At 43.1% G+C, this 26,209-nt stretch overlaps 1 protein-coding gene across 1 annotated transcript in view; it reads left to right on the top strand.

The window, feature by feature from the left end:
- The window catches only part of LOC146631300 (uncharacterized), a 32,556-nt gene extending 15,207 nt beyond the window's left edge, over nt 1-17,349 (top strand). The window contains exons 3-7 of the mRNA XM_085355246.1: nt 7,852-8,145; nt 8,221-8,341; nt 9,432-9,529; nt 15,809-15,870; nt 16,319-17,349. Of these exons, the coding sequence (XP_085211372.1) occupies nt 7,852-8,145; nt 8,221-8,341; nt 9,432-9,529; nt 15,809-15,870; nt 16,319-16,432 (689 nt within the window). The 3' untranslated portion in view covers nt 16,433-17,349. The remainder of the gene's footprint in view (nt 1-7,851; nt 8,146-8,220; nt 8,342-9,431; nt 9,530-15,808; nt 15,871-16,318) is intronic.
- The last annotated feature ends 8,860 nt before the right edge of the window (nt 17,350-26,209 follow it).

Raw genomic sequence — 26,209 nt, forward strand, 5'->3', positions numbered from 1 at the left:
GATGTGACCGAGACGTTTAGACAAACGATTGAACAGAACAGTCAGAAGCTGCTGGTTGAAGGGAAACGAGCACAAAAAGAGTTTGTGTTGTTTGTGACATCAGAGCAGCTCACCTGAAATTCAAAGCCCTGCTCCAGGATCGCTGCTTACCCAACAAACAGACCCTTAGAGTTCATATGGGGAGGTGTGGGCAGACCCACATGGTCTACAACAGACAGTGTTGGACTTTACTGCCAACAGCTGGTATGTAGCACGCACCAGAATAATCCTCAAGAGAGGCCGTTTTAGCTCCTCCCTTTTTTGCAGGAGGTCATCACAGAGCTGATTTTGGCAGATTTTTACTCCAAACACCAAAGCGTCTGAGTTTTTATCACGTCTGCCACTGCAGGAACCCTCAAACATGCACACACTGTTGCTTTGTTCACTGTTTGTGCTGTTTGCTGCACAGCTCTCACCGCTGTCTCCTCCCACACTCTTGTGGTTGTTGCACAAACACGTTATCGCACTATGCCCCTGCCCTCAAAGACATCACATAAAATGCTATAGAACAAGCAGTGTGTGTTAGTAGATGTCCTGACATCTTTCACTGTTCAGTATATCAGTCATATATACAGTTTAAGATTGGAATAAGTTGCTGTCTCTAATCTGCATTTTTATGACAGTGACATTAAAAAATGTTCTCTTATTTCATCTTCCCCACAATATTCACATTTCTCTTTATCGGGTTCCCTTTATTATAAAGAGTTTGCCAGCAAACATCCCTGTGAACGCCCACAGTGGGCAGGTGTGTGAACAGGACAAAACACATGTGTTTTCTAAGGCTTTACTATTTCTTGGGTGGTGTTGAGACTGTGACGTCTTCTTGCCGAACCTCCAAACTTTGTTAGTCTGTTACCAGGGCTTTGTTAGCTAGCCTTGTTTTTAGCCTGTCTGCTAGCTGTCTGCTGCCCTGAAGCTACAGCTGTCTCTGGGCTTTACCTACTGACGTACTTTTACAAGATGATACCCGACAACTGAAGCAGGACCTTAGGATGAAGGACGAGCTTATCCTGGAGTTTTCATCTATGGCCACCACACAAGCTAACCACCTGGCTTCTCTACGCGTCTCAGTAGAGAAACCTGCTCCCCGTTCACTCTGTGCTCAGCCCCAGCTGCTCACAAACCACTTTCCACTGGAACCAGTTCAGCCACATCTACAGGAGGGCCTGTCGTCTCAGTCAATCTCTATGTCTGATGAGATGTGATCGCTCCTCATGGGCGAGGTCAAAGTCCAGAGTCTGCAACCTGCAACCCAGATGTGTGGGTGGTGGTAAAGGACAATAAGGGTGGTGCTCCATCTACATCCTCACTAAACCAGGCGCCACTCAGCACTGAGGAGGGGAATGGCTGACAGGGATGCCTCACTAACCTCACTCGTCAGCTGTGTCCTCTCCTGGGCTCCCTTGCCATTTCTCTTCCCAGTTATCTGGCTATAGTGCAAACACCTGCATGACACCAAGCTGAGCATCCAGGCTTTTCTGTCTCGAGCACTGCTGCAGCTCCTCCTGTTGCCTCGACGGCTGCATCTCCAACCTCAAATGCTGTACTGCCCCTGAGGTCCACATCATCTGCCATCTCCTCAAAGCCATGCCTGTCCACAGTGTGGTTGTGGGCACCTCTACGGTCCAACATGGTGGCCGTGCCTTTTGCTATTATGGCGCCTGTGTGGAGGATATTACTCCGACCGATCTGCAGCTGTTGAAAATTCACCACAAAGCCTCAGCACTAGTTGGCTCTAATGACTTAAAAACAGTCAGTTGGAGACCCTCGAACAAGGTTTTGTGCACCTTGTGAGGAGTCTGCTGGTCCTCTGCCTGTTTGGTTTTTTTCAGCCAGCTGCATCAGCTGCACATTTGGCTGAAGGGCTGCTGCAGGAATAAAGACAGTCCTCCAGCGCCCTGAACTTTGAAACAAGATCCCCTTCACCCAAACCTCTGGGGTTCAATCTGCCCACAATCATTGAACTAACCTTTCACTCGTGTAGGACTGAGCCCAGACCTATGGAACGCCAGGACTGCCATAATGAATTAATTAAATACACCATTAAATAATTAATTAAATGTGGCAATAATTAATTAAAATTGGAATTAATTAATTAAATAAATAGTTATGACACATGTAATTAATTAATTATTGACACATTTAATTAATTATTTATGTATTTCACATTTTAATTAATTATTGACACATTTAATTAATTAATTATTGACACATTTAATTAATTATTTATGTATTTCACATTTTAATTAATTATTGACACATTTCATTAATTATTGACACATTTAATTAATTATTTAATGATATATTTATTTATTTCATTTTGGCAGTCCTGACGCCTGGCTCTCATCATGAAATAATTTTATCTGTCAGCCTCACCCATCAAACTCAGGGGGCGGGGTTAACGCTGATCGAGTCAAAACTATTGCTTTGGCCTGGTGGCCATTGTTTCTAGCACACAACAACCGGCATGTGGAGCTAACAGAACTGAGCTTTGAAAAACCCTGTTTGTGTGTTACCAAATACCGTTTTAATATTTTTTTAGCCGAGAATGTAGTGGTTTAATCTTCATGTGTCTGGTCGGTTTGTCAAGATACAGCCTCTTTGCAAAAGTGTTTCGATGATTTCGGAGATGTCTGCCCAGTCTCACGGCAAAGCGTGGGATAGACCCGCTCGCCTCGCAAGCAATCCCACCGACAAAGCGCAGGCCCCGGTACACAGCTGTAGTAACCCCCGCTGACTTCTTTTACTGAGGTTATATTTATCGATGTTTTATTTCCTGATGTTCTTATGTGTCCTACATGTTTCAGTCGCCAATTCTGAATTATAACTAACATTAAAAACATGTTTAAGGAGGAGAGAGAGCAAATAAATCTGTTTAACATCTGATCTTTGGGTTTTTGTTCAGTAATCAGCGTGACCTGTGTATAAACACATAAAAGAGATAACGTTGGTGTTTCCGTCATGTAGTAACTGCTGGCTTTAACTGTACAAAGGTTGTTCGACACTATGAAACACATACAGACTTCATGATGTTCGGCTAATATTTTTATTGTGAATATTAATCATGCTGACCTCGCTCTGTACACCACGCAGCGAGGTCAGCATATCCACGATATCCTCAGCTCCATGAGTTAACACAAAGTTTCCCAGCTGACTATCTAACTGCCAACTATTCCAGAGACGTGAAAATATACAGCATAAAGAAAAGTGTAAGAGACTCAGCAGCAGATTAGAATAACAGTTATACATTTAATAAATCACCAAATGAATCCAAGAAACGAGCAAACCTGTTCCGACAATTTGAATTTGTATTCCCTCAGCTGCAGACTCGCTGCTGTTTAAATGTTTGAAAAGGAAGATTAGATATAAAAAACGTCAAACATAGACTCAGTCTGCCTTCACATTTGATATGAGGCCAGCACGTATAGTGGCCTCAGCAGGCTATTACTGAAATACACATGCTATATCATAAACTATGATATAAACAGGGAGGTCCTATTAACATGTTTAGTTTTAAAGGACACCTTCCTGCCTTTAGTCTCATTCATGAGCAGTATTAGTTTTCTTCTAACATCCAGAAGTCTGCACAATGTGTTTCATAGTTTGTAACAAGCCTTTGACAGGTAAACATAACATGACCGAAAAAGCAAAAAAAAAAGCAAAAAAAAAGAGAGAGAGTGTTGACATAAGAAGAGAAAATGCTCTCAATTATGGAGACAGGCAAATGGTTCATTTATGTTTGATGTGTGTTTATTCCTCCCTAAATATCGTCGGTGAAGTTCGCCATGCATGTCAGATTTTCCTGCGCATTTTTATACCTCTGCCAACAGAGAGAGAAAAAATCACATTCTAACAGACAGCTGGTGCTTAGAATACAGTTGAATAACTATTAAAAAACAGATGATATTTAGATGATAGTTCAGTCTAACACATGTGAACCATTAAACGTCTGTGAAACTATGCAGTTATGAAACGTAACTTTAACCTCAGCCAAACCGATTTGCTCAGTTGTAAATAAAACAGCGAAGTAAACGTGACCCGACAGACAGAACCTGAGTGAATGAAGTCCAGCGTTTAACCACTGAGAGCTAAAACTCAGCTGAGGTTTGAAAGCTGTGTGCCGGTGATTGGACATCAGCCGCTGATGAAGCTGTTCGCCTATAAAGTGCTCTGTAAGGAAACGAGCTCCAGCAGCTCTGCGCTCGGGGAAAACACTATATTTACTTATCTTGTGCAGAAAAATGCGCTGACATTGCGTTATATCGAGCACCGGCTGCCCAGTTAAACTGTGACTATCACCAGGTAACTAGGCGTGTTTCTTGAATTAGCAGCAGGTGTTAAACAGCTGACAGATGCATGCAGGTAAACTGAGGGTCTGCTGAGCTGATCGCTGGTTTCGTGAGAAAAGTGTCAGCTCGTTCTTTATGTTACAGAAGCACAGAGACACAAGACCAGGCGGAAAGAGACGATCGTTCGGTGAAAATGAGAATCTGCGAATGCAACATGTGGAACACGGAGAGTGGAATATGTAAACAAACCGGTTAACGTAACCCCCTCGGTGCACTCTGCATGCTAACTGTTAGCAGAGCTAGTGAAATCTCTGAAAACATCTGAGCACTTTTGCAAACATGTTCTATGTTGACAACCTGACCAGACATACGTCGCGACATTCGCGGCTAAAACACTGTTAAAAGTGTAGCTGGTGACAGAAAAACGGGGTATTTTAAAACTACACCACCACCATTGCTGCTTGTGATTTGATCTGCATTCTGGGATAACTGGCTGCCCCAAGTCTACACAAGCAATCGATTTTCTAGGATCGACCTGTTTTGACTTACTTTGCACGGCAACCAATCAAATGTTAGAGAAGCTGCATGGGCAGCGTTAACCCCGCCCCCTGAGTTTGATGGGTGAGGCTGACAGATAAAATTATTTCATGACGAGAGCCAGGCGTCAGGACTGCCAAAATGAAATAAATAAATATATCATTAAATAATTAATTAAATGTGTCAATAATTAATTAAAATGTGAAATACATAAATAATTAATTAAATGTGTCAATAATTAATTAATTACATGTGTCAATAATTAATTAAAATGTGAAATACATAAATAATTAATTAAATGTGTTAATAATTAATTAATTACATGTGTCATAACTATTTATTTAATTAATTAATTCCAATTTTAATTAATTATTGCCACATTTAATTAATTATTTAATGGTGTATTTAATTAATTCATTATGGCAGTCCTGGCGTTCCATACAGACCAGCGTGTCGCCTAAAATCATGTTATTACTGATATTTTGTCACCATCACTACTAAACCGTGTCACGCCTGCTAACCTGCATAACCACTGATACCAAGACTTCACCTGTTTTCTCAGTCGGCCACCTCTTTATCAGTTCCTGCGATTATAAGGAACAGAGAGAAAAACTCCAGTGTTTTCCATAGTTGTGCACCCAGACTCAGTACTAACCTGCACTGTGATGGAGTCTTTATGGTGGAGGAGCACCAGTGGTCTAAACCAGCGGTCCCCAACCTTTTTTGCACCACGGACCGGTTTATACCCGACAATATTTTCACGGACCGGCCTTTGAGCTGTCGCAGATAAATACAACAAATAAAACCAGTACCGGTACCGAAAAAAAGAAGATTTATTCATAACACACGTGAAAAGACCCAGGAAAACCGAGTAAACGATAACAAAATAACGCTGAAAACCGATAAAAACCCTGAAAACCATACATTTCACATCTGAGCCTCAACTCTCGCGGCCCGGTACCAAACGACTTACGGACCGGTACGAGGCCCGGGGGTTGGGGACCGCTGAACTAAACTGTGTCCCATTTAATCCTGGTTCTTTTAACTCCTTCTATCTCCTTTTATCTCCTCTGACCTGTAAATATTTATTTTGATCAAATCATTTAATCTACATATGGATGATTTCTCTAACTGCCCTGATACAGAATTTATTAACATTAGAGAAATCATTTTATTTTATGCAACATGTTACCGGCCCCAAACACCAGATCTGGATTTTACTCTCGGTTTATCTCTAAATTCCCTCCACACGTCTGACCTGCGATCACACATTCATGCTCTTTGACACAGTTCTGGATCCACTGTTGTCTAAATCTCACATCTTTAATGAGCACTCGGGTTTTCTGCTCTTTTCTTTCCTTACTGCAAAGTCAGATTAGTCCCAATCATCAATCCTTCCCCCTGGATCAGTGATCACATCAAAGTGCAGAAAAGCTGAATGTAGATGGAAGAAGCCTGATCTCCGTGTTCATTCTCCATATAAAGGAGTTATTGATCACATCTAACCAGCTCATCAAAGACGTGAAAACATCTCATGTTTGATTAAAGAAAACAAGCTCGGGGTTCGTGTTTGACGCCATCAGCAGATTCCTTCATCCTCCTCATTCTGCTTTCACTCCCACATCTTCAGACGCTGTGAAACGTTGCAGAGCTCGTCATGCTCACCTCATCCTGTCATGACATCATCTGGCTGATAAATCATCATCTGACTGCATTCCAGATTATTAAAGCAGCCGCTGTCTTTGCTGGAAAAAACAATCTCACTGTTTCAGATGTTTGATGGCCGATTTCCAAACTTGTTTATTTCCAAAATCCTTTAAAAGCTGTTATTCATCAGCTTCTTCAGATTGTTGGAGGAAACATCTTCAGTAAATTCCAGTTACAGGCAGAAACACGGCGTTATTAAAGTTACTAATGATACTTCTGCACTCAGAGGTGAAGACATTTGTTTCCTGCTCGACGTGTCTGCAGCCTTGTTGATCAGGCTGCTCGTCGCTGCTGCTCTCAAATGCTTTTCTTCACTTTATCAAAGCGATACTTCAGAATTCATATTAATCAGTGTGAGTCCTCGTCTGCACCGCTGCTGTGTGGAGTCCCGCAGGGATCAATCCTTGGACCAGTTAATGGTATCAGTGAATTCTCTGTTGCTATGCAGATGACACCCAGTTATACTTTTCTGTCAGCCTCAACACAGACAGCCTCTCCTGCCTCAGTGAATCCTTATCTGACGTTGCCACAAATGTCAAAGCTCCTTCAGTCTTATTTCCTTCATCTCAGAAATGTTGACCAAAGTGCTGCTTTTATAAAGTTTGAATGCAAAGAACCCAGCAGTCTGTCAGTGATGTGAACATGTGCAGCTCTGTGAGGCTTTCCAGGACTGACTGTCTGGAAACGTGTTGACTTCCTTTGTAGATGATCACGTCTTCACTCTGTGACAGCGTCTCTTTACTGCATGTTTCTATTCTGTGTTATGTTCTAGCTTAAACTGCCATCACAAAGAACTAAAAAAAGAACTAAAGGCAAGTTTAAAAAGATGAGTTTTTATTTGTTTCTTAGACCACTGAGTCCACGGAGCTCAAACTCAGAGGGAGAGAGCTGTAGATGTTCCAGCGAGTTTCTGCTTACAAATGTGAACAAGGAACTACTGTAATCCAAACATGATGAAAGCAGTACTTCACTTGGCAATATTTCTCTTGTGATAAAAACACGATCGAATCAGAGAAGCCAACGTCATTCAAAACAGGTTTTTGTGAGAGACGGCCAATCAGAAGGAGGCTGGTATGGGGCGGGGCTAAAAATCAGGCAAAGCTGCTTCGGTAAAAAAGTAAAATTTGAGATGAGCAGTTTCATATTAATGTTCACTGACTGCATTAAAGCAGCAATAACCAGAGCTCTGCTGTCCTGATGATGTTCACTAACAAAAAGCAGAAAGTTAAAAACATTTTTCTTACGTTAATTTTTGTTCTCCATCACTTTTCTCCTCCAGATCCTGTACCAACACCTAATGTGACAAAGCTGAACTCCAGCTCTGAGAGCTGCTCCTTACTGTGTTGGGTGGACAGAGAGACCACACTGCTGTGGTTCAAAGACGAGCAGATGCTGAACCAGAGCAGCTCTGCGCTCTCTCTGCCTCTCACTGTGCACAAACAGGACTTCAACTCCTCTTACAGATGTGTGGCTGCAAACCCTGCAGAGGAGAAAACTCTTCCTGTCCGTGTGAGATCCACCTGTGGAGACACAGACGACAACGACACCAACAGCTCGAATAAACCAAGAACCTGTGAGATTATTTCCAACTGTGATTTTAAACATGTTGTTCACTGTGTTTGCTGACGTCTGATTTCCTGTTTGACAGATAACATCCTCATTATAATCTGTGTCCTGTTGGTTGTGATGATCATACTTGCTACTTTCATCATCAAGTCAAAGTATCTTTCCCGAAACAAAACGAAGACAAACGGACAGGCACAAGGCAGGTATTTATTTTCTCTTTTTATTTTATTTATTGTATTTACTTCTAACCTCTTTGGAGCTTGTAGGTCTAAACCTTCAGATCCAGATGATATTAGACAAAAACACATTTGAGTCCACTCAGCTGTAACACGTCTGTGTTTAACTCTGGTGTGACTGACTTCAGTAGAGTCTTTGTCCTGTTAGTGGAACTATGAGCTGCTTCCAGTGCATCACGATCAGCACTAAGATGCCGCCGAGGCTGCCGGCTCGATGCTGCCGGCTCGATGCTGCCGGCTCGATGCTGCCGTGTTGTGTCACAGAGGATCTTGTGGTTGAGCTGCTTCAGTAGAAACATGCAGCCGTCACTGTGAGCTCTGTGTTTGATCACATCTGACTAAACCTGACGAGCCAAGCTTGGAGCAAAAGTTAAAGTGCATTTACTCTGTGGGAGGTTTTTATGCAAAATAATGAAGTCATTTAAATCTCCATTCCCATGTAAACTGTGCGTGTTATATATGACAACAGGAACTGACTGAAAAGAAAGCAAACACGTACTGAAGGTAGACCTCTGTTCACTTCATAACTGCAAATGTCTCTGCTCATTAACTCCTTTGGGTCTGTCGTCGTTTGTCCTCCTGAGAACAAAAGTATTGAATCCACTACAGAGGACGTAATGAGCAGGCTGGTCTCAGGAGGACACGGCCCGCTCTGGACTCAAGTACTAAAAGCAGGATGTGGGACTCTGTGTGGTTGTGTGTCGTGGTCGTGTGGTTTTGTTCCAGAAGCTCCGGGAGTTTCATTGTTAAGCTAACGTTTGGTTTCCTGTATCTATTAATACTGAGAACTAATCCTCTTCCTGTCTGCGTGACTTGTTCTAACTGTGACTTTCATGTCTTGTGAGATTATTGGGTCACTTTCAGTGTCAGTTAAGTGTGATGATATTCTGGTTTCCTTCTTTGTTTCTTTCCCGTTTCCTTCCCTGCAGAGTTTTCAAACATTATTCCTGTTTTCCTTTTTGACACAGTCTTCTCATGTTTAGTGTTTTTATGTTCATGTCTTCCTGCTTCAGTGGTTTTTGTCCATGTTTTACTTTGTAGTTCTTTCTTTCTACAGTCTCATTGTGTCACGGGCTGCGACGGCAGACCGTGGAGTTGTAGAGAAAGTAGGGCCCAAACGCGAGACTCTAGTGAAGGACGGTGGATTTATTTATGGTGAGTGGACAGAAACGACAACTATATACAATTCAAGCACTGTGACTCCTGTGGCGATTCCTCTAAGAATCCCACACAGTGCACGTGTCCATAGCAGTGAAAAGGTGACAACTCCAAAAACCCGATTCCACTCCGTGATTTCCCCTCGTGACGACGTTCCTGACTCCCGACTCCTGGTGCCACAAAAACACACACACAGCTCAGCAGGCAGCCTTTAGTAGCGAAGCCGATCTCAACACACTAATCTACGGTACTTAACAGGTTCGACTTAGTATAATCCCGCGCCGACTGGGGCTCCGCCACCTTCTTAAATAAGACGCCCCTCATGAAGCTATCAGCTGCAGCTGGTGAGGGCTAATGGGCGGCAGGTGCGGCAGTCCCCAGTGCGGGAACACTTCCGGGTCGCAGTCCCCTCAGCGACCCCAAAACATCCGGGAGCACCCAGGGAGAAAGGACAAAAAAGGGAGAGAAAACCACCAAAACATAACATACGGAAAAACATATACAAGAAATACATGAGCTCTGGGTCATCAGACCCAGACCATGACACATTGTCTTGATTACCTGGACCTGTGTCTCGTTCCCCAGCTGTGTCCACTTCCTGTTTGATCCTGTGTCCATGAACAGTCCTTCTGTTTCTTCATAGTTTTGATGATAACATCAGTGAATCTGTCTTTGTGCTTCTGGTTCTGATACTTGTGACTCTTCTTCCTCTCAGTGCTGCCTGCTCACATCAGCAATGATTAAAAATCAATAACCTTGATTGATACTCGCCGTCTGTGGGAGACGTGGGTCTGAGAGATCTACATCAGGCAAACTTTAGTGATTAATTTGATCCTACTGTACTGTTAAGAGGACATCCTGGACCTCCCAGTGATGCTACATTTGTGGGGGTTGATTCAAATACAAGGACGTCTGTTTTCAGCAATAAGTGATCGTTTTATGTAGCGATTATGTTTCTATTGTTATTGTTGTTTCTTACCTGAAAACTTCAAAGGTTTTCAGAAATCTGCAGCAGTTTGAACATTTTCCAAACAGAACATTCAGTCAGTCGTCTGTGTGTGGACAGCAGGACTTTCATACTCCAGGAAGCAGAGGAAGGGCGAGGCAGGATGTAATGTGGAGGAGGGTCAGGCGTTAATGCAGGAAAGTGAAAGAGGACACGAGCATTCAAGGAGCCAGAGCAGCGGCAAACTAACCGCACCCACCAACTGTTTTCAATGAGAAGCAGTGTGTGAGCTCTGAAGGCTTCTGGATGTTATCATGTGATGAAGGGGAACAAAGAACACACACATGTAAAGGAAGCACTTAAAACGTGCGGCTATCCTAAATGGGCGTTCTTAAAGTCAGCAAAGAGGCACAGAAAAGAAGACCAGACACCAGCGAGGGAGGACAAGAAGGACAGACGCAACAACATTGTCATCCCCTATGTAGCCGGTGTATCAGAGAAACTCAGGAGAGTTTTCTCCAAGCACGACATCCCGGTGTATTTCAGACCCAGCAACACACTCAGACACAAACTTGTTCATCACAAAGACAAAACGCCAAAACACAAACTTAACAATGTGGTGTATGCTGTACAGTGCAGCGAGGAATGCTCAGACCTCTACATCGGAGAGACCAAACAGCCACTTCACAAGCGCATGGCACAACACAGAAGAGCCACCTCCACAGGACAAGACTCAGCAGTCCATCTGCATCTAAAGGTCAAACGTCACTCTTTTGAGGATGCCAATGTTCACATTTTGGACAGAGAGGACAGATGGTTTGAAAGAGGAGTTGTTAATTTGGGTTGAACCCAGGACTCGCTTGGGTCCTTCTTAATGAGATCAGGAATACTTGGAGTTGGACCCCTCTATGTTTTCTCTTGTGCCATTACATGTGGTGGCTGGTAGGCTGGGGATGGATGAGGTTTATATTGCAATGATGTTGTGATAGGTCTTGGTACCTCGGCGACGGGCTGCTGGCTCCAGATGTTGGTGGGGGTTTGACTCTGGAAACTGGGATAAGCCCTAGCAGAAAACTGCTCCTGCCAAGGAGACTTCAAATGTTGCTGAATGATAGGTGGATGTTCAAACTGAAAGGAAGGTGCACTGTTGGGGAATGGCGGGGTTGGCCGACTAGCTGTCAGTGTCTGCTCCTTTAACAGCTGTAGTTCACCCATCATCCTATCCAATGTATCAATCATTGTAGTATCCTTGGGTGGAATACTCTGAGCTGATGGTGGGAGAAAGTATGGCCTTTGGTATTCTTGTTGAGCATGGATGTCCTGCCTATTGTCATGCTGCGGCCATGGACTCGTTCATGCATCTATTCTATGTGTATGGGAACTAATCGTGGGGACACTGATGGGCTGCATACGTTGGGAGGAAGACAGAGGGGGTACATGTGTTGGGGGTGGTCTCTGGTCCCGTTGCTCTGACAGGTAACCACCTCTGTCTGGTTCACGTGTTTGGGCGTAAGGCTGAGGTCTGCCATTCATACCATACTGCGAACCCGAAACCGCAGACATTTCCCATGGTCGATGGAAAGGAGAAGGAGGCTGATGGTTCAGGCCATCCCTACTGGACACATGCTGTCGCATATCCTGCAGATCATTCGGAGAAGCGGTCCATTCATCCACGGTGTGTTCCCATCCAGGCTGACTTGTTGGGCTAGACGAGCGGGAGGTCTGTACAGACACTGCCGATGGCACATACTGCTTTCGCTCTTCTAGCCCGGGTGCATACTGTGCTGTGTACGAGTGACGGTAGGATGTCATGTCTCGTTGGTGGCCCACCAAGCTCACCTCATAGTCTGCAAGGTAGGGGGGAGGTTGTACTTGGCGCCTTGGGCGAATTGATTCTGAGACATCTTCACTGGAGAAGAAACTAGGCTGCATCTTTAGGATCCAAGGAAAGCACCCTCCGGCTCGAAGGACCAATGTTAATTTGGGTTGAACCCAGGACTGTATAGGCGTTGGCTGAATAGCAGTGGTGTTCACCTTGGGGTGTCGGTCAGAACACACAGGACGCACAGATAAAGGTTATACCGTCTTTACTGTGATTCCTCAGCTTAACAGCACAGTACAGCAACACAGTAATGCAACCGCAGGCTTACAGAGTGGTGAGGGGTGTGGGTGTGTGGTCTGTGAACAGAACATATACAGAATACTCAATGTAATAAACATCTAAGTCATGAATTATGATGCATTAGCGTTCTTCGAATCTAACCAGAACTACAAATGGGAATTCCTATATGAACATCTACATGCACGAGTTTCATACACTACTCCCAAACCCTTACAGTACATGACATTGATTGCCAATACACCCAACAACAATATATCACAAACACCAAATCGTTTAGCTTACAGCTAGCAGGTATGTAGCATAACAGGTAGCATTAGTAGCATGAACTAGCCACATAGCGAACAGGTCGATACACATTGCACTTCTACATCCACTAAATGTCTAATTGGCATAAAAGACTAAAACTGCCCTTTCCAGGCATGGCTCCATGTCTACTCACAGTTCTTTAGCGACGCACACAACTCACACCGTGTGTAGACATCCCCTGCAGAGTCAGTCTGCCAGGTGGCTCTTGCTATGTGTTAGCTCCAACTCTGATCACTGGAACATGTGCTCAATAGTGCAACTGTGCTCTCTCGCCACAAGGGGGCTCCGCCACACAGCTGACAGCCTTTCCAACAGGAGTGAAAGAAGCCATTTATGTCCACTGTGAGCGACCATCTTTGAACAGAGGCGGTGGTTTACGACACCAACTCTCTGCCATCTATAATCCAGTTTTGAGTTCCCTCCCCAGACGCCTTAACGCCCACTCACATCCTGGACCATCTGACCTCAGGAAATTACACGATAGGGTGGGGCCAGGTTTCACAATGAGCTCACCCAAAACCCTGGCTGATTGGGACCCACACCCAGTTTCACACCTTGGCTCAGGCGATTAGAGGATCATCAGGGGTCCTTTTGTCCCTCTGTGGGGGGAAACTCCCACAGGTTTATATCTGGGACTCTCCACCATTTGACCTTAGAACTGAAGAAGCTTCTCGGATGAGAGGTGAAACGTCTTCAAGATTTTCTTTCCAAGCTCTTAGACTATGATAACCTGGAGGACTGAGAACCTTCAGACATAAAAGGACAATGCAGTTTAAAAATGAAAAGTTTTATATCACAAATTATGAATTATCTGTTTGCCCAGCTGGTAACATCTGGTGGACAAAGGTTGTTTCTCCGTCTCTTCTTTATTTTATTTTTTCACTTTTTAGTTCATTTGCTGTTATAATGCTGATACAGATACTGTCTGCAGCTTTATCAGCAAACCGTTAATACCAGCAAACATATCAGCCTCATATTTCAGGCTCTACTATTATTTTTATAAAGTTTCTTATATCTGAAACCAGGAAAGAAGCCTTGATCATGAAAACACAGGAGAATCTGATGGATTCATGATGTTGCTGAGAATGATCGAGTCAAGAATAAAAATAAAGAGCTCAAACATGAACGTTTGATATAAGATCCTGTTTCAGGAGAAAATAAAACAGAGATTTGACACTAGTGGGAAACTTTAGACCCTCCTACTGTCCACACAAAGCTCCAGGGACTCTTCTGTTTTCTGGAGACCTGACTGATCATCAGGCAGTGACCTCATCATCTCTTACTGAGGTGATTTACCTCAGATGCTTCGGTAATACTGAACACCAGGTTCACCCTGTCATGTTGGTTTGCAGTTCTTCCTCCATCCTGCTATTTAATGGTGGTTGCTAAGCAGCACCTTGGTGACAGTAGTATCACATTAACTCCACCAGGTGATTTGATCTGATTGTGTGATTAATCAGAGTAGATTGCAAATAATCTTTGAGAGCTTTGATGTAGCTCAACTCAGTGGTGGGCACATAAAGAGCAAAGCTGTGGCTCCTCAGAGGTTCAACACTTTCTCTTCTATAAGGTTTGCAGCGCTGCAGGGTCACACTCCACTGATGCCCGAGAGTCAAAGTTCATACCTGAAGCCTGCACAGGGCTGGTGAAGCAAACCCAGAAGAGGAGCAGGAGGGGAAGTAACACTCGATAGCAGACAGGAAGTCTGGAGATGAAGTTAGAAAGACTGTGAGATTTTAACCCTCTGCTCATTATCAGGCGTCAGCTGGCTGCTGAGTCAGTAACCTCACAGCCTGCACATGCACACTGGGTACAGAAGTATAGATACTTATTTTTACCTTTTTAACTCGTGAATTTAACACTTTGCTTAAAATGTACGCACGCTGTTGATTAGTGTTAGCATCGGTTCAGCGCTGCTGCTGTATTATAGGTAATTATAAGAGGAAGCTCGTTTTAATTAAAAGCAGAGGGGAACTTAGAACTTCTTCTTTTATGAACGGCATAACTACTCCTGTTCTTTGTGTTTGCGACGGCTGTGGGAGTTTTAGAGTTTGCTTCAGGCCTTGACGTGTCTGTGCTCGCTCAGCGTTTGCAAGAGTCAAACGCTCATCTAGAGTCAGCCGAGCACACAGCACAGGCATGTTTGTGAGTCTGAAGGTCATGTAAGGGTTGTGTATCTTTCCTTTGTGCAGCCAAGCACCTGAAGTGTTTCTATGACCACCAGCGTGACGGAGGATGTGATGCAAACAGTTACTATGGAGACATTTGTTTCCCATGAACATGAATCTCTGTGGATTCCTTCTGGTTTCACTGAGACTCGTTTTATATACACATGAACACCTTTCTCTGCTCGTTCAACTTCAGTTTTTATCAAGAAAGTTGTATTTAGCAGTTTGTGCTGACTGGTACAAACCTCACAGAGTCTTTGTGTGTTATTGGTTCCATGTACTTTCATTTTCTAGCATTCAGTTCAAATCTATAGCTCCAGGCAGCAGCAGCTGTCCTCTCATAGAGATTTCTAAACTAAAGACGCCACAGGATTGTAAAGAGAGCTCTGATGGTCAGAAAACCCAGCAGAGGTGTGTCTGGTGTGGTTTACTTTGTAACAGGATGGACTTCCCACAGTTTTCCCCATTTTCCAGCAAATCTTTGCTGCCCTGGTTTCCAGCTTTGCTACGGTTCGGTTTTTTAGGGGTTTTCTCGTGCGATTTTTGACAGTTTATTCCTGCTTCCTCTTTTTTCTCCTCTGGATCGTAAATCATCAGAAGCATTTTATTGCCTCCATGCGTCCATGACCTGATTATTTTCTGTTCTTTCACTTTTTTGTTTCACTTTTTCTTGTCAGTTTGTGCTTTTAAAGTGTGTCAGTTTAAATTTAACTTCAGCTTTGTATGTTTTGCAGGCTCCGCAGGCACACAGGAAGAGGTCCAATATAGTGAAATACAAATAAGCAACAACAGACAGGTTGGTGACGTTTCACTGAGAAACTCTATCATTAGCAGCTCTGTCTCCAGGGCAGATGTCATCATGTGTCTGTTAGCAAACATGCTGTGTTTGTTCTCACCAGTTCCTGGAAACTGAATGCAAATAGCACCTGCAGCACACAAAGGCTCAGGTGTGCACAGGTCATCTGCCAATCAGAAGGCTGGTGGTTCAATCCCTGAGTGTGTGTGTGCGTCTGCGTTGTTCGCCTGACATGAACATTTTGCAGAAATCCTTCTTTTTCCAAGGAAAATAAAACGATAATCTTGAAGCTCATTTCCTGCCATTTATCGAGTCATGCTCAGTAGCCCTGTTTACATCAGCAGGATGGACTCTGATAACAGGAACGCCCTGTTACAGGAACAGCAGTATCTATTTCATCTCTTCCACTTTACTCTGTTATCTGATGCCTCTACTTTCTCCTCTACAGGGGGAAAATATACCAGAGTCATCAACAACGATCCTCCACACCAACCTGACCACAGTATACGATAAGCTGGAGGCCCATCGCATGATCACGGACAACCATGCTGAAAATACCTGAGACCACGCGAGAAATTCCCAACCGAGAGTTTCCAGAAAGAAAAATTTCAGGTTATTGTTTTTTGACTGAATTAGTTGCTTTCATTTTATTTACATTATTTCATTTATTTTATGAACTGCATGTGCCTCTGTGTCAGCCTGTTAGATTTCTGTTATTGAGTCTCACATTTCAGTTGAATTCACAGCAAAGCTTGTTTTCACTTCCTGCAGCTAATAAAAAGTCTGTGCATGAAGGAATTTGGGAAATGAGTCAATGATTTAAAAACAACTAACACACTCAGCTCAGGTACAGCTGAACTGGTTTCATAGTTAAAGCTGTCGACTGAATGCAGCGAAGCAGCCACGATGTCCAAACATCGGCTTTGTGTGAAAGAGATCAACCGAGTTCCACTTTTGAGTTACACAATTTTGTACCACAAGACGTGCAGCGAGTCAGTCTTGTTTTCTCCATCCAGTGTTAAAATGATCTTCCTTGTTCAGCCCAGACTGTGCAGGCTGGTGGTGGCATCTCACCCGGACTGTTGGCTGATACTTTTGGTGATTTATGTTCAGGCTGGTTCCCAAAAACATTTCATCCTTCATGTTTTCTGTCTTGTTCTCCCACTCTTGGTTTTCTGTGTCTGTGTGTTTTCTTGGAAATATCATAACCTCATTTTGTAAATAAACCTGTTCAAACCTTTCCATTGCTCAGCATGTGGGTCCTTCCTTCTGCCTGCAGACTAGTGTTACCTGTTGCTTGTCAGGTGATACTCCCTCTAACCCGGATGCTCCCATTGGTCCAGAGCCGTCCTCTGGTTCTCAGCAGCAGTGTGGACCAACATCACCTGGAACCTCTGTTACAAAAAGACTTTTTTGTGTAATGATCATTGTTGGGAAGGTTACTTTTAACATGAATTCCACTACAGATTACAGATTACATGCCCCAAAATGTATTTTGTAATGTAATCCATTACATTACTCAATGAGAGTAACGTATTCTGAATACTTTGGATTACTTAATATATTATCATCCTTTTTACAACTACATGAATGTGATTTATTACTGAAGGTTACTCTCCACACCAACACCAACCAGATGTTTAAATCTTAATATAAATGAGTAACAGTAGGTGGACATTAGGTAAGGCTGCACTTTTTGCTGTGATCTCATGTAGAAAACTATTCCTCGCGTATATAAAACAGGTCCGCGGCTCTGAACCGTAGTAAAGGGACCTCTGGCTGATACGTCGGGTTCGTGTCGGCTCGTAGCTGAAAACTAGCTTTACTTTGTTGTCTGGGTCAACTTTGCTAGCAGAGACAGAGAGAGGCGTTGAAAGGCTGCTGCAACGGGACTTATTGTTTCAGAGGAAAACATGAACACAGTGTACAGTCGAGTCTTACTAGCTTACTCACAGCTGGGCTCGTCAGGCTCTGTTTGGCTGCAGTGGTTATTATTATATTTACATGCTTCATACATGCGATGCCTGTAACACTCTGCCTATTGCCTTCATATTAAATCTTTTTTTGAATAATAATTTTTTTAAATATTCCTTCGCGTCATTATGCGGCTGCAAGTAGAGGTGACATGGGCCGTGACGTTCAGACACGGCATTAGAGCCTCGCGTGTTTTGTTTGGGTTTCCACCGGCGTGGACTTACAGAAAATAGAGAGGGGACAGCCGAACGTATGAAACAGGAAAATACCGCCGTGTAATCCGTTTATTTTAACAAAGTTACTGTATTCTAAGTACCACCTTTTTAAACGGTAACTGTAACTGAATACAGTTACTCATATTTTGTATTTATATATGTAAGGACGGCACATGTACTCCATTACTTCCCAACACTGGTAATAACCATATTCAACATTACAAGGACACTCGGCAGCAACGGGTCCAAGCAGCTCTGCAGCCGTCTTCTCAACAGCCAACTCTCTGCACCTCATATGTCCTCGCCAGCTGACTGTAATACTGCTGAATACTGAAATGTCTGATCTTAATCAGAGATCCGTCCATCTGTCAATCAGACCCTCTTTTCTGCTGACTCAGTTAAAGAAGCTTACACCTCACCTCTGGTATCTGTTGGTCTCTCAGCTATAGTAACTGCACTCGTGCACAATCCAGGGATTCAGCAGCTTTTGTCCTGCGTCCAGTTTGTTTGAAATCCTGGTGGAAACGGTGGCTTCTGATGTTCATGCTCACCTCTCTGCCAATAACCTTCATGAACAATAACATGTGGTTTCCACCTCCTCACAGCAACAGCCTCAGTAAATGTCCACACCCAGTTCATTCTCTGAACTCACACCCAAGGATCTGACCTGGAGTCTGTTCTGTTTATTATTTATCTACTTCTTATTGGTCAAATCTTCCCCTTAATATCAGTTCAGCATTATTATCATTATTATCATTATTAATTAATTAATATTTGGTGGTTTTATACGTTTTAAGCTTTGGTTTCTGTCCTGTGGAGCTAAACGTGATCACTGATGTTCAACAACATTTATTAGTTTATAAAGTCCTAATCCATAACACACCCGTCCCTGTGTGATGTCACTGTTACTTTAGTAGTGTGTGACAGCTAATGTTTTTTCTTCTGCCCACATATTCTGTGATATTCTGCAAACGTGTAATTAACATGTAACTAAAGGCACATTAATCTGTCATTTTTAACAATGAAGTTATTTATATTTGCATGCCAATAAAGACTGAACTTATCAGACTGTTATGGTGAAGTTGGTATTACTGATAACGCTGCTACAGACACTGAGTGCTGCTGGAAACTAAAAGAACATTTTTGTGGTGGACTCTTAACCTCAGAGGTCAGTAAAACAGGAAGTGAGCTTGTTTACCAGACACCAAATGACTTGTAAATTAGGTTTGAGGATTTTGACGCTGGTTAGGTAGCAGTGCACATGGTTCTGGTCGCCCTCTACATCCTGCTGGAGGGGGGACAGCGACTTTCCCCTTAAAGTCTTCAAACAGCTGATATCCAGGGGAGGAATCACTGGGTGAAGCGTGAGTTGCTGTGGGTGTGATCGGATCACGAGTGACACACTAATGAGGAATGCACAGAAACAACAACTCTGAATTATTTATGAACAGCTGAGCACAGACGGGGAGAGGCCGAGTTTATTCTGTAAGGCTGCAGATATCAGGCTGTAAATGTCCTTATTTCTACTGGATATTCTAACATGCTGCTCTGCAGACTTTACCTGTCCTGTCAGATCATGTTTCACCTGGAAAACTGAGAACAGGAAGTGTGGAGTTTGTTTTCAGCTACTTTATTAAATCCAAACTCCTCTCAGCCGCCGTCAGTGTTACAGGTCATGAGCTGATGGCAGGAGGCACAGTCGATGGGATATGATCACCGACGAGGACAGGATGTGATGCACAGGCTCTCCCGGTTCATGGGGAATGTTTTGAACAATTTTCTTTGTTCTAATGTTTTTCACCCTTTCAGCACACATGCAGACGTGATGTCTGGCTTCAGATGTGAGAGTCAGTTAATGACTATGTGAAGGTCGGGCTGTAACTGTTCATGTGTTACTATTTATGACTCTAATAGCTGATCTGTCTCAGTGACGTATGTTTGGTTTTTGGAATCACGTATAAAAAAGTGTAAAACTGAGTGTGAGTGAAAACATGAAGGTCAGAGAACATTTCCTCCAGATTAATGTCACAGTTTACAAACCAAAGATATGAGAGGCAGCGACGTTTGTGCAGGTTAAACACTGTGAAATGTGTGTTTACAGGGAGCACACGTGACAGCGCTACAAATATACAGCAAGGCAATCAGAGAAGATGGAGACAAGTAACCACCAAAATAACAGTTATAATAGAAGTGAAAGAAAACAGGAAGGTGAGAATGTAAACAGTAAACAAAGTAATAATCAGCCTTTGAAGATTCAATAAGAAACAGGAGAGAAACACTTTGTGCGACAGCTTCATAGAGAGAGAACATGGAAACACAGCGAGGCGGCCAGAATAAGCACCAGACCTCCACCTCCCCGGCTCTTTCTTTGTCTCTTGCAGGGTTATCAAGAATGTACCACACCCTACACAATTCCCTCTGCAACCCACCCACAGACCCACAGACCCTCATTATGGTGTGGAGGGGGCTTCACAGACCTGCACACTCACATTCCAACTGTTATGAATCACATTTGGGGTGGCTGTAGCTCAGGTGGCAGAGCAGGTCAGCCACTAATCAGAAGGTCGGTGGTTCGATCCCAGGCTGCCTCCTGGCTGCATGCCAAATATCCTTGGGCAAGATACTAACCCCGTGTTTGCCTACTGGTGGTGGTCAGAGGGCCCGGTGGCGCCAGTGTCCGGCAGCCTCACCTCTGTCAGTGCGCCCCTGTGGCTACAATGTAGCTTGCTATTGCCAGTGTGTGTGTGAATGACTGAATGTAGTGTAAAGTGCTTTGGGGTCCTTAAGGACTAGAAAAGCGCTATACAAATGCAGGCCATTTACATCTGTTTGTCACGCAGCTGAAAAGAAACTCTGACTTACAAACACTTGTAATGCTTTTATTTAACCGAACCTCTGCGCAGAGGGAGATCCTGCAATTGTAACCAGCAGATCTGAGGGGCAGCCCCTCCCTCAGTCCTACACAGATACACATTCAGCCTCACCCTTCGGGGGAGGGCCCGCCTGAGCTTTAAAACATGCTATAAAACCGTGGGGGTTCCCTTATATGGCAACAACAGCAACTCATGGCCAGAGTGGTGTGTGTAGCGGTTTTTGATAAGGGCAACATGGGCGGATGCCCAGGGCGACATCGTGCTGGGGTGTCTGTATGGTACCAGTCTGTGCTGATACTTGAGTGTGTGTGTGTGTGTGTGTGTGTGTGTGTGTGTGTGTTGCATAAGCATGTGCAGTGTGGATGCTGGGCACATGATTAGTAATGAAAAAAAACATTCATGTAACCAACATCTTACTGAAACATTGTATCCTCATGACTTGCATCTACTTTTACTCTATTCTGTGCACATCTGTCCACCCCCAGCTGTGGCTTCCTCTTTCCTTCTATGACAGGCAGTTTGACGGAGTTTTTATACAGCTGGGTGGGTGCTATGATGTTACTGATAGTGAACTTTATTTTATTCATAAGGTTAGTAGAGTTGCCAACGGCTCCTTAAAAAAATGGAATGGTCCCTCAATCAGAGAAAATATTACGCGTTTCGTATTGAGCTGAGAAGAGACGCAGTTTGTCCCGAACTTTAGCTAGAATGGAAAAAAGACACAAAGCTGGAGTTATTCTGTCTTTATGCTGCACAGCTGCCTCTTCTCTCATTCTCTCCCCCTCCCTCTCCTGTTGCTACTTCAATCATGAAACTGATCAATGATCAGCTGATCGGCTTTTCTCTCTTGTTTGTTTATCGCCCACTTTGCGCCAGAAAGAGGAAACCAGCAGATGTTGCGCTAAACAACAGCAGCACGTTTAAGCTTGATCGGCTGTTGTTAGAATGTATTTAATATTAATTTCTAGTATCAGCTGATGTTTGCTGGAGCCACAGCTGTAAAGCTGCTGGTCATGATGTCTGTTTAGATATCTGGTGAGAGGGAAACATGAAGATGAAACCAGGAGATGTCCTTACTGAATCATCAGAGCTGAACAGGTGATGGAGAAACAGGTTTACCTTTTAGGTGACATGGATGAGTTGAAGGGAAGTTATGAACTGTTTCTGAGAGACAAATAACACCAGGATCCTTTTCTAAGCAGCTGACAGCTGGTAACTGTGCAGGGGCGGGTCTAGCAAAGTGTTGCCAGGGGGCCAGGTAGGGCATTAACAGGGAAAGGTGGGGCACAAAGAAATACTTTTCTTTCTTATTCTCATTTAAAATACCTAGTTTTTATTAAATAATTATCTAAATCTTACAACCAAAGTTTTTATCTGACGTAAAATGTATAGAAATCATACATATACCAACAAGACTGTACATCACTGTCACAACAGCATTTGTTTTCATTCAAAGGCTTTATGGCTTTAATACCTGGGGGGTCGGTCTGTAGTGAAAATGCCCAATTTTTTTGTCCCAGTCCAGCCCTGCAGGTTAATACTGGCAGTGTCACCATGCCAGCTGACTGTATTTTATCATCAGCCAGTGTTGTTCTTTATCAATATTACCAAAGTTTACGATAAGGCAGCATAGAAAGTATTTACTTGCTTTCAGGTTTTATTCAAATGTTAGTCTTTTCAGTTGTTTCCCCACTTTTTTCCTGTTTCAAAATCAAACACCAGTTTGTGAGAAGATTATCTTCTTTTTTTAACAGGCAGATAAAGTTTTGCATTGGAACTGGCTAATTTGTCAATTGTTTGTTACAAATGTTCGTATTTTAATTTTCAAAAATGTTTTTGCCCAAAACATATGTGCACTATATGTCAGTAAAAATACTATGCAAATATTGATGTCCTTGAATGCTGAGTAAACACTGACAAAGCACTGATTGTATCTCTTGTACTTTATCAACGCAGTATGATAAAGTACCACTGAACGACACAGGAAATCATTCCTGCCTGTGGCCATCTCCCTGTACAACGCATCCACTTAACACACTGTTTGCTGCTACAACTACACATGTTTCTTTTCCAAATATTTATTTATAAGTGACTTATGTATGTATGTATGTATATATATGTATATATTGTACTATTCTTAGTTAGCGTATTGTCTGTCTTGTCTTAATGTTGGTTTAAAATGGAGCACTGTAACAAAAAATAATTTCCCCCAGGGATCAATAAAGTATTCTGATTCTGATTCTGATTCTGATTCTGATATCTAAAAACTTTGCACCGTAGTGGTTAAAATCTCATTCTAATAAGAGTTAAAAGCGCATTTGGTTATTAGGTTTATAGGATTATTGAATTATGGTTAACGGTTGGTAGAATTTTTTTTTAAAACATTATCTGCCAATTAAATCTGCCACCCTTCTCCAAATCTGTGCCCCTACCTGGCCCCCCCCAACAAAAATTTTCTAGACACGCCACTGCCCCCCCCTGACAATAAATTCCTCTCTCTCCACAATTACACACACCCAGGCAAACAGCTAAACCAACCTAAAACACAAACACACACCCAGATTCTTTCCTTTCCTCTGGTCTACAGCTGCACCCTATCATCTAAACAAACGTGAGCACGTTTTATTCTAGTCAGTGTTTTCTTGTACTGGGATTCAAACCCACAGCCTTTTGAATCATGTTCCTGTGCATCTCTTACTAAAACGTGCTCACATAAAATCTGTTAAACAGTCTTTTCTTTGCTTTTATTCATTGTTTTGGTGTAAAACTTGTCACCAGTGAGACGCTTCTGCCCCCTGGTGGTGCTGTGTGGTCATTGCATTGATGTGCTCTCTCTTTACATTTACTTCATAATAAACTGTTGTTATGATTTAGTGAATTTAATTGAAGAATGTATTTAAAAAATAAAACATCACAGAGCTTCATTGACTGAGATCAGTAAGACGAGTGGGCATGTTCATTAAAAACAGAAGCCAGATGTTAATAACTCACTGTCTGTGGGGTCTTTCTTGGTTGAGGCGCTTTCAGAATCAGAATCAGAATCAGAATGGGTTTTATTGCCAAATGTTGAGCAGGTTTACAACATTAGGAAATTGCTGCGGTGCTTCAGTGCAAACATACTGTCATAAATTGCGCTTAAATAGACATGAAAAAAATAAAAGTAAGAATAAGAATTAAAAGTGCTACGTAGAAAGATATATACAACAAGATATATACAACTTTTATGTCCCATCTGCCTCCTTCCTGTCAGCCTCTTTGTTCCTTCCACATGTGCCCTTTAGCAACGACACACCTGGTCTCGTCAACACTTCCATTATTCACTGGCTTTGGTTCCCACTCGTCCTCAGATCTCTGTGCCAGTCTTGTTGTCCTCAGTGACTTCATCCTTTGACTCATGTTCTGTTTTGTCTTCAGCCCTGCCAGCCTACTGTAACGCTCCTGCTCTCTCTTCCTGCACCCTGAGGTCATAATAATGAGTTCTCAATGCGCTAACAAAGGTTTATTGTGTGGTGTCTCCTTTAATGCCAGTCTGCGTATTATCAGCTATCAGTATTTAGCTGCTGTGTCACGGATGGAGCTGAGCAGGATCAGTGCTGCTGGGTGAAATGATTTCCCACAGTTATCTTAAAAACTGAGTTTTCTAGGCCTGTTTCTCTGGAATGGGCGGGGACTAAAATGACAAAAACATCAACATACAGAAAAATATCAGCTCAGGATTTCACAAAAGTACAATAAAATCACAACTTTCTTTCTCACAGACTGAGTGCAGTACAAAACTTCACCGACTTCAAAGCTGCTTCCAGGTTCATTTTTAGAGATGAGCACAGGGACGAGCTAATCATTTTCTTACTAGGCAGCAGTACAAACCCCTGCATCATCATCATCATCATCATCCCAACAAAGTGACCCCGGCTGTGTTCTCTGTATATTCAAACTCTTGATCTTATGCAGCTCCTGTAACTGCTGAAACGTTTCTCTTTCCTGTGATCTAACAGATCCTCCTGTACTGCACATCATCACATCAGAGCGAGCTCTGCCCAGTCTCACATGCTGTGGCCTGTCTCACAGGTTCTTAGTATCCAGTGGGCTGATTATGTAGCGCCTCCCTCAGTAGAAGCTGTGAAATGTTGTTTGTCATTAGTTGTTCTTATGGATTAAACAGTGTTTGTTCATCTCCAAGCTTCATTACTCAAAGCTGGCTTTTAGTTTGAATTCAGGTCTCAATGTCTCGTTGTGTAAACTTGTAGAATCTGACTAGTATTTCATTAATGCTGGTTTCCTTTACCTGTTCAAAGTAGCACACTGCGCACGCACACAGTGAGAACATGTCTAACGCTGGACACCAGCAGCTGACTTCCAGTGAAAGCTTTGGCTAATATCATCTTCACTGATACACAAATGCCAAGTAAGTCATCAACAAAAAGTCGATCCATGACCAGTGCAGTTACACCGACTTTAATAAATGTGTTACGGCCCTAGCCTCTCTCTCTCTCTCCTGAGGGTGCCTGTGTGGGCGTGTCCCACTACCTCCTGCCTGAGATGCCACCTTTCCCTCCGGCGCAGCTGACTCCCATCAGCAATTAAGGGTATTTAAGCCCAGAGCAGGGTGAGCTCTGGGCCAGAGTGCCATTTTGTGTGGGTACAGCTAGTGAGCTGCGTTTTCATTTTGACTTTTTGCTTTATTTGACCTACGCCTGACTTTTGTTTGTGTTTCCTTTATGGTGATAGCGGCTTGTCCGTCTCTTTTAGTTGAACTTCTTCAATAAAATTGTTTTATTTTATTGTTTCGCCTCCTTGACTCCTTTTTCTGACCCGGTCACTTTTGTTACTTCCCCCTCCCCACCTAAGCTTGGCTTTGATGCACCACCTAAGGGGCTTTCGCAGAGCTTTTCCCACCGCTGAAAAGAACCTGGAAATTTTGGATTTCTTTGGAGGACTGGGGATGACTCCCAGGCTGATTTTTAGATGCCTTATCACAGCCTCATCAAAAGATGAATTACTTTCCATCGCAGCATGTAAGACCCGTTCTGGGGAGCCAAACTCCCTGATGAGGGATTTGGCTATTTTCTTCATGAACTGTTTCTGGTCATTGATGAGACTCGTGGTGGACTCTGTGCTGCTGAGTTCAGGCTTGATCAGGTCTCTCAGACGGTTGATGGCCACGTCTAGTTCTGCTGACAGAGACACAGACTGTTTGGTCTCAGATTTAGATTTTATAAGAACGCTCACGAAGAGGAAGAAGGCGAGGTCATCGGACAATTTCTCAACCTTGGAAGA

This window comes from Diplotaxodon limnothrissa, linkage group LG6, assembly GCF_057381915.1.
Source record: "Diplotaxodon limnothrissa isolate DT_005_m linkage group LG6, D_limnothrissa_male_GT1.1, whole genome shotgun sequence".
Classification (NCBI taxonomy): domain Eukaryota; kingdom Metazoa; phylum Chordata; class Actinopteri; order Cichliformes; family Cichlidae; genus Diplotaxodon; species Diplotaxodon limnothrissa.